General features: G+C 31.1%; 1 protein-coding gene across 1 annotated transcript; it reads left to right on the forward strand.

The window, feature by feature from the left end:
• The first annotated feature begins 1,428 nt into the window (after positions 1 to 1,428).
• On the forward strand, positions 1,429 to 4,109 carry LOC146919901 (cytochrome P450 71D8-like). Its single transcript, XM_085710684.1, has 2 exons — positions 1,429 to 2,403; positions 3,344 to 4,109. The coding sequence occupies exons 1-2, from the start codon at positions 1,489 to 1,491 to the stop codon at positions 3,950 to 3,952; spliced, it is 1,524 nt and encodes a 507-aa protein (XP_085566810.1). The 5' UTR covers positions 1,429 to 1,488; the 3' UTR covers positions 3,953 to 4,109.
• The last annotated feature ends 5,643 nt before the right edge of the window (positions 4,110 to 9,752 follow it).

A 9,752-nucleotide genomic window follows, 5' to 3' on the forward strand; every position in this document is an offset into this window, starting at 1 on the left:
TACAAAGTGAGTTTGACACCACACATTCACCCTAAACCTTAAGGCATTAGATATATTGACCATATCACGTATATGTTATTACATCTACTTTTGCATTCAATGTGAAACTTTAACTTACACTTGACACATTAACATTTCTTCCTCAACTATGAGACTCTTTGGATCTATCACCAGAAACCACAATTGCTTCCCCACAAAGTTGACTCGAGCTATGTTACCATCATCGTGCCTTATGGGGAGCCAACACTGGTGTGGATCAACCTATTGAACATAGATCAGTCACATAAATGAGAATGATACCATATCTTCATGCAATATTTGAAATATGACAAAATCCTAGGTCGTGCTTGACACATATATATATTTAGAAAACAATAACAAATGCATCAAATAATTTGAATGACATTTTTTTCTTTCCAAAATGAGCTTATAAATAGGGAAGTAGTTTATTTTAGTTTAAGGATAAAATCTAGGTTTTTTTTTTAAGAAAGTAAACTACGAGTCTCCACACTGTAAACGCAAACTAACACTATATTTTTTGGATTTAAATTTTTCTTTTTTTTAGGAATTTTAGGAATCAAACTTCTAACCACTAGTATTTGTATTTATCAGAAAATATCCTAATTTTTTTGAAAGATAAAAAATAAAATAAAATAAAAATTATTCTAATTAAACTTTGGAATTTGGAATATCAAATCATTCTATTTCCTCCCACTCAATTCCATCGCATATATCACCAATTCAAATACCTTTTATAAAATTTAGAACGAATATCATATCCTACTCTAGCCTTTTATTAATAAAATAAAAATGAAAATATTTTATAGCATAATATTAATAAAATAAAAATGAAAATATTTTATAGCATAATACAGATAAATATTAATTTTATACTCCCTCTGTTTCAAAAATGAGTGTCACTTTACATTTTCAATACAACTTTAATTTTTTTCTTCCAACTTTACCCTCAACAAATACTCTAACTTTTCTCTCACACAATTTTCAATGCAACTTTAAATTTTTCTTTTTCTTATAAAGTAAGGGTAATTTAGTAAAAGCGTTATGTCTAATGATTATTTCATTCCATTCCTTAATATGTGTGCAATTGGCTAAAGCGACACTCATTTTGAAACGGATGAAGTATAAAATATTATATATATTTTTTATATTTAATGTTATTTGATATTTATCAACTAATTAATTCTTCGACTAATTTTACAAAACACCACACACACAATATTAGTTTATGCATGCATGGTCAACTAGTTATATATCCAAGACTGTATAATATGGATCATGAATCTTTCAATTCTTCCAAATCACGTATGCATTTTCACCGATAAAGAAAAGTAGGTACACATGTTATTATCCTATGATATAGACACATTCATGATTCTATAAATAGTGCCAACCGTCTTAGCAAACAACACAAACACCTGAAACTTGAATATTATCTTTCTAAATTAATTAATAGAATCAATAGATACCATGGAAATTCAACTTTCGTCCTTTGTTATTCCCTTTTTTCTCTTCTTAACACTGCGTTTGCTTGCAAAATATTTCAAGCCCAAAACCTTAGGTTACAAATTACCCCCTGGTCCAATGAAGTTACCATTCATTGGTAACCTTCATCAAATAGCAGCATTAGGATCACTTCCACATCGTGCTTTTAAGCAACTTGCTCATAAATATGGACCTATTGTCCATCTAAAACTTGGTGAAACTTCTGCTGTAGTTATATCCTCACCAAAGTTAGCAAAAGAAATATTGAAAACCCATGATGTTATTTTTGCTAATAGGCCACACCTTCAAGCTTCTCATATTATGAGCTATGGTTCAAAAGATATTGCATTTTCTCCATATGGTGATTATTGGAGACAAATGAGAAAAATATGTATGTTAGAGCTTCTAAGTAATAAAAGAGTTCAATCTTTCTCTTATATTAGAGAAGATGAGACGAGAAATTTTATAAAATCAATTCAGTCATCAGAAGGGTCGTCAGTAAATATCACCAATAGAATTTTTTCGTTGGTGAGTTCTACTGTTTCTAGATCTGCTTTTGGTGACAAAACGGAGGACCAAGATGAATTTGTAAAAGTGATTAGAAAAGCAATAGAATCTGTTGGAGGACTTGAACCTGCTGATTTGTTTCCTTCAATGAAATCTATAATACAAGTGCTAACTGGCACAAAATCCAAAGTGGAGAAAATGCACAAAAAAGCTGATAAAATATTGGAAAAAATTGTTGGAAAGCATCAAGAGAAGCAAAGAAGAGCAAAAGAAGGGAAAATTAGTAGTGATGAGGCAGAACAGGAAGATCTTGTTGATGTGCTTTTGAGAATCCAAGAAAGTGGAAGCCTTGAAATCCCAATAACAACTAGCAACATCAAAGCTGTGATTTTTGTAAGTACATAAATATTGTTGTTGGGATTAATTTTTCATTTATTTTTGGGTGACCATGCCATTAATTTTACTAGCTAGGATCGTGCGAGGGTACATATTTTTTTTTGTCTATATTTATGCGTGAAGTTATCACGTTTTCAATCATTAATTTTTCTACTCAAAGAATATTTTCAACGTTGCGATAATGATATTTTCATCCACTTTAAAATCGTCAATTTCACAAGTTGTAATTACAAAAATTATGCTGAAGATTGTTTTCCCCTCTATGTTTTTCCGATTGGTTGGGTTCCTAATATGATTTTTTTTTTTTGGTTACATTTCCTAATATGATTTTAAGGTTTCAATATTTTTTTCATTTCATCATATGTTAATTCTTGTTAAACATTTGATTGATTCTACAATTTTGCTTTTGGTCTTCGCTATATTGTCTAAATTTCTATAATATTTGTTATTTTTTTTAATAGTATAATATTTTTTTTAGGAAAAATAATAATAGTATAATATTTTTTATTTTGAAGTCAGGACTTGAAATATGTCGACCATATTGATTTATTTCTTATATAATCCATATTGATTTATTTGTTATTTTTGAAATGGTTTTAAATGCCTCTCACAAATAGACGGTGGGATTGCACCGATCCTTGTTGCTGAGTTTTAAAAAAATTGTATGGTTTAAGGACTGATTTTTTTTTTTTTTTTATTTATAAAAAAGGACTTAAAAAAGATTCTACAGAGTCTAAAAATGAAAAGTGATATATTTGCGGGTAAACAGATATATAACCTTCTAGAATTCTCAAATTGAGGGAATACCTACTACTTTTTTTTTTTTAATTGTTCATTTAAATTAATAATTCTATATTTATCAATTTATGGAAATCATATGAATATAATTTTAATTTTTTTGGTGCAATATGAATTTAATTTAAATTTGTTCATTCAGGATGCATTTGCCGCAGGAACTGACACCACAACATCAACAATAGTATGGGCCATCTCAGAACTGATGAAAAATCCAAGTGTGATGAACAAGGCACAAGCTGAAATAAGAGAAGCATGCAAAGGAAAGAAAATTATATCTGAAAATGATATTGTAGAACTTCCTTACCTAAAATTAGTGATAAAAGAGACCTTAAGGTTACACTCACCTACTCCTTTATTACTCCCCAGAGAATGCACTGAATTAACCAACATTGATGGATATGATATACCTAAAAAGACTAAAGTCATGATTAATGTATGGGCTATGGCAAGGGATCCTCAATATTGGACTGATGCTGAGATGTTTATTCCAGAGAGATTTGAAGGTAGTTCTATTGATTTTAGAGGGAATAACTTTGAATATCTTCCTTTTGGAGCAGGTAGAAGAATTTGCCCTGGCTTGCAATTTGGTATAGCTGGTATTATGCTTCCTGTGGCTCTATTACTTTATCATTTTAATTGGGAACTTCCAAATAAGATGAAACCTCAGGATTTGGATATGACTGAACATTATGGATTGGCTATTGGAAGGAAAAGTGATTTGTGTTTGATTCCCACTGTTTATGCATGATGTATAATTATATGATTATATAATTAAATTCTAGTGTCTGTATTTGATATTTTAAGTTGTACTTTAGAGAGTCATGCATGTGTCTTTTAATTTTGGAAATAAAAGTCAAAGCTGAATTGTTGTATAATAGAAGTAGAAAGAAATAAATGTTAATGTATCCCATTTAGCAAGAGATATGATTATGAATATGTTTGTATCACATGCTGCTTTGTTAGAATCTGAAGCAACAATACAATAAAACATTTATTTGAATTTCAATAGTTATATTATATACTCCCTCCGTTTTAAAATAAGTGTCGCTTTAGCAAAAAAAAATTGTTTCAAAATGAGTGTCGCTTTCAGTTTTCAATGCAATAATAACTTTTTCTTTTCAATTGTACCCTCCAATTAATACTCTGCACACTACTTCCAAAGTATTACTTTTAAAACTAACCAATAGTTAATAAGAATAATTTGGTAAAATAATCATTCTCTTTCTCTTAATCATTGCATTTCTTAATATGTGTGTAAACACCTAAAACGACACTCATTTTGAAACGGATGGAGTAGTAGGTTTCATATTATTTTTCTTGCATGCAGTACTATTTCTTTATATTCAAGCATTCTAATTAATAATATTTATAATCCCATTCCTACTTTAAATAATACTTAGGATAACTCATCATAGAACCATGAAAAGTAAATGTAGCCTTAGGTTTATAATAATAATTTTTTGTGCATGTGTGTGCAATTCCATGAGTTTTACTTTTACCGCCGTATATCCACAACTTTGGTTCCCATGGATCCTGATCCTGTTCCATTGGCTTGTACGATCCATAAGAAACCTTCTTGGTTTCTCACCTTGGTACAATTTGTGCATTAAAAAGCTTTGCCTTTAGTCAAATTTTGTTTCTGTAATCCGTTTGAATTTGACTGAATAATTTTCTCCTCATTGATGCTACTAGTAGCTAGACTTTATCAAAGACACACCTAAATTGGCAAAACTTATGAGAGAAGATCATGGCATTACCAATGATGTGTATTGGTCCCCCAAGGAAAAAGTAGCCATGATGTACAACCCAAGCTTAATGACTGTTACTGTATGAGAATTTTATCATGCTTTGACTGAGTGGATTGGATAGAAGAAATAGAAAAGTACGAGTGTTGCACTTTGTCCAAATTCAATTGAATATACTATAGTATACTATATTTTCGTATTTGAAATCATTTAATTACATTGTAACACAAGAAAGCCATGTAGAGGCGAACAAAGTAAAATATTGAATTAGAAGTATATGAAGTCAATTAATTCCACCTCGTCATCACTTGAATTATAATTTTACCTTTGAACAAATTAATTAACCATGAACGAAGTCAAGACTAAATATTTTGTCCCTATCCATACATCCAAGAACGTAAATATGATATGAGGTGATCACAAGAACGGCGTAATGCAAGCTTTCTGCGATGATGTTTGCAGATGGGTGCAAAATTAGTATTTGATCAAGAAATGTAGATTTAAGGTTAGATCAAACGCACCTTGAGAGATAATGGAAGATCCCTTTTTCTAGGGATCATGGTTGGGCCTAACACAACCCTATAAACCGATTTGTGAAGTGAGGATTGCTCACACTTATAAACACATGTTCAGGTCATCTTTTGTCCAATGTGAGACTCTTTAACACACCCCATCACAACCAACGCTTTTGGGTTTGGTTCGTGGACATAATGGATGACGCGATAGTGGAAACCTGATAGCAAGTGACCCAATGAATCTTGGAGAGGCTCTGATACCATCTTATAAATTGTGGTTAGGCCTAACGCAATCCCACAAAACTGGCTAGTGAAATGAGCATTGTCCCAACTTATAAACACATGTTCAAGCCATCTTTTGTCCGATGTGAGACTCTTTAACACCATTTTATACGTGTGGTCGTAGAGACCTCATAATGACAAAAGAGTTGTTGGGTTCGATGATTAGGCATGACAGAGTCTTGGAATAGCCAACTGTTGGTTCATTTAAGGGTTATACGAGGCGTTTTAGATTGTAGAATCCTATGCACTTATAACATTGAAGTCCCCACTTCTAGTAGAATGAAGGTGTAGATAGTGTCTTGGGCCTTCACATAGTTGGGTCTCTGCTCGACATTGAAGTTCCCACTTCTAGTAGAATGAAGGTGTAGTTAGTGTCTTGGGCCTTCACATAGTTGGGTCTCTGCTTGACTTTTGTTCATAATGAGTTTATGAGTTAAAGACACAGAGGGGTCCATTACTAGAGTTAGACCCATGTTCGTGTATGAATTCTCTTGCAAAGCCTTTTGGAAAGTTCATAACAGTTGCCCCTTAAGTCATCAGTCTTGTTGAATAAGAGTGGTGACGTTGAGCAATTTGAGCTCGCCTAGACAATATGGCGAGTTGGACGTGTCACATAGACAAATTTTTTTTTGTTTTTGAAATTCTTGTAAGTGTTTTGCTTGTTGATGACTTTATATGTTTCAAACACGAAGAAGGTGTGTTGAAATAGTCAATTGTACTATGGTAAGTGTCCGAAAAGGATGATTTAGAGAACTAAGTTATGTGTTTAAACATGCATTAGATTTATTCATATCGAATAGTAAGTGTCGAGAATAGATTGTATACATAAAACGATTTTGGCCGACGAGATGTATGTCGAGGGAGATAACCGCTAGATTCATAATCATGTTACGTTTGTGTCCAATTCCATGAATTTTTTGGCCATGTATCCACAACTTGGTTCCAGTGGATCCTGTTCCGTTGGCTTGTATACCATACCATGCATAACAAACCACATTCGTTTCTCACCATGGTACAATTGGTTGCTAAATGCAGTGTCGTGAATCCCCATATCAAGCGCCACTTACGATCCTATACTTTTGTTTTGTTCATTAAAGGATATATACCTTGACTTGAGTCAACTTTTATTTTTCTAATCCGTTTGAATTTTAATGGATAATTTTCCCCTCATCAATGCTACTAGACTAGATCATAGGTACACCTAAATTTGGCAAAGGTTGAGGATCGTGGCATTACAAATTTACGTGTATTATTGGTTTCCATGAACGAGCAATTATTTCACCAAGATTTGCACCGCTACTGACGGTTACTTGCATGAGAAGTATACTCCTTATGCTTTGACCGAGTGGATTGAATAGAAGAACCGTAAAAAAAAAAAGAGTGGATTGAATAGAAGACATAAAAAGAGTTTTCGTATGTTTTTTCCATCATCATTTATAAGAAAATGTTAACAAGTGCCCTTAATACATTTTTTTAGAAGACCAGAGAAAAAATTTATTATTGAAAATTGTGTATTCAACACGTGAAACATAAAAAAGGAACATTTTCTACATAAGATTTATAAGTCATTTTTTCTTTTGAATCACAAAGGGCTTTTGTTAATATAACCTTATAAAGACTAAAATATATCAGTTATTATTCAATAAACCTAAGAACTTTTTTATATAACAATGATGAGGAAGTACTTTGTTCAAATTGTATAAATATTTTATTTATTTTCTTATTTATTTTCGTATTCCAAATCATTTTACATTTACATCTGAAACAAGAAAGCCATGCAGATTCTACATAAACGAACGTAATAAAATGATAAAAAAAAAAGATTAAAAATTAAAATAACAATGAAGTCGATTCTACCTCGTCATCACTTTGAAAATTTGTCTATTTGTAATCTTACCTTTGAAAAAGACTAAAAGTTTTGTCGATATCCAGTTACCGAAGAACTTTCAATTTAATATATAGTATTGTATACGGGAGTATAAACTTCAAAACAATGTCGAGTAAATAAGTATTTTAATTTTTTTAATAATGTATTTTAATTTTTAAAAAGGTATGTTCATTTCATTTAGCCTAAAAAAATAGTAATTCATTTAGTCTTTTAATTTAAATGTACAAGTATAAATTGATATTATTAGAGTTTTTTTGAAGGAAGGAAGGATTTAGAGTTGTGAAATATAAAATATACTAAATTATAAAATACAGTTAAAACTCTATAAATTAATAATGTCAGGACCGGAGAAATTTATTAATTTAGAGAGCTATTAATTTATCAATAAATTAATAATTATTAATTTAAAGAGTTTTTAAGTAATTATACTGTACATACCAAACAAAAAGGCAAATTAGTCTATGCCTCTTAGTATTACGTTGCAGCGAACCTTGAGATTCAACGTAAATTAGTAACTACTGTGTTCATATGGATTGGAAATCAATAATGACTTTTGAAGTACAGTAAATGTAAATAAGAGCAACAAATGTGTTCAATGTATTCTTAATATATTTTTTTTCAGTTTCTACGAATTATTAATTTATGATTTTCTTGGGACCGAAAATCATAAAGGGATCTCCCGAAAAATTATTATCTTATTATTTTATCGAGTTTTTCAATTTTTTACATTGGCCTAAGTCGGGACCAGACAAATTTATTATTTTAGAGAGTTTATTAATTTAACGAATATTAAATTAAAGAGTTTCTACTGTATACTGACTTAAAACAAAATATATTGGGGTAACTACCCTATCATTGTGAACAGCTTCGCCCTAGTGCCCGAGGACGTTTTTTGTGGATAAATTACTAATACCTCTTATATCGTTTTTTGTGTTATTCCTTCAATGGTATATAGCAGTAAATTGATTCCTTCAAATTTAACCTTCAATGGTATATAGTAGTAAATTGATTCCTTCAAATTTAAGAAAGTCAGTCCATTCAAACTTTATCTTAGTCTTAAAGTAGCATGCAACTATTCAAAATAATATGCACACTTAATCAGCAAGATGTTCCATCACAATTTTTCCGAATGAGATTAAGAGGGGACCACAAATCACAAAAGAAAAAAAAGTGTCAAAATCACTAAAAAATAGTGGATCAAAATCGTAAAATCGCAACATTTGAAGGGCAAAATGTGCAATTAAGTCATTTTATTTTTTATGAGAAAAAGTTTAGTCATTTCATTTTCGGTGCACAAGAGTTAAGACACCTTAAGGTTTATTCAACGATATAAGAGGTGTCCTTATGAACTTAGTTCAATTGGTATGAACAATGCATAATATATGCAAAGTTCGGTGTTCAAACCCCAACAAAAAAAAAAAAATACAAGAGGTATTAGTAAATTATCCACAAAAAATGTCATTGGGCTCTAGGGCGAAGCTGTTCACAATGATAGGGTAGCTACCCCAAGATATTTTGTTTGAGGATTGCTTTTCTGACCTGGAGAAGTTCACATTGACACATGAAAAATACTAAAATGCCCTCAGCGGTATTTAACTACCGTTGAAGACCCGACGGTAGTTAACTACCGTTGAGGACCCAGCGGTAGTTAACTACCGCTCAATTCATTTCTTCAATTCACTTTCTCTGTCTTCTTTTGTTCTTCTCCATCTTTGTTGCCGCAATTTTCATTTTTGTATGTCCTTATCTTTCAATCTTGGTTTTAATTCTTTGTTGCTGAATCTGCATATAGCCATCAAAGAAATTTCTTTACTTCCTTCTAGGTGCTGAATAACCTCCACAGTAACCTCAATGGCAAATTACCATTATTTCCAACATTGAGATGAAAATAATGTTCATCACATCACTGATTGCCAGAAGAAGCTTTAAGAACTTTAATAACTTGTTCATCCTACAAATTACCATTAAAAAAAAATGTAGTCCAACGTTATTTCTGCAAGGAATCTTTTTTCAGTTTTCAGAGAATGTTCATCCTACAACTTCTTCAACGTTATTAAAGTTCAACGTTAATTAAAAAAGTGATGTGATGGAGAAGCTTTAAGAACTTTAATGGTAATT

Source organism: Medicago sativa, chromosome 5, assembly GCF_051527215.1.
Source record: "Medicago sativa cultivar Bolivia chromosome 5, Bolivia_mono, whole genome shotgun sequence".
Classification (NCBI taxonomy): domain Eukaryota; kingdom Viridiplantae; phylum Streptophyta; class Magnoliopsida; order Fabales; family Fabaceae; genus Medicago; species Medicago sativa.

Excerpts from the sequence above, each read along its gene's own strand:
- LOC146919901 (XM_085710684.1), top strand. The coding sequence starts at position 1,489 with ATGGAAATTCAACTTTCGTCCTTTGTTATTCCCTTTTTTCTCTTCTTA. Across the intron at positions 2,404-3,343 it reads ACATCAAAGCTGTGATTTTT|GATGCATTTGCCGCAGGAAC; the intron begins GTAAGTACATAA and ends TTGTTCATTCAG.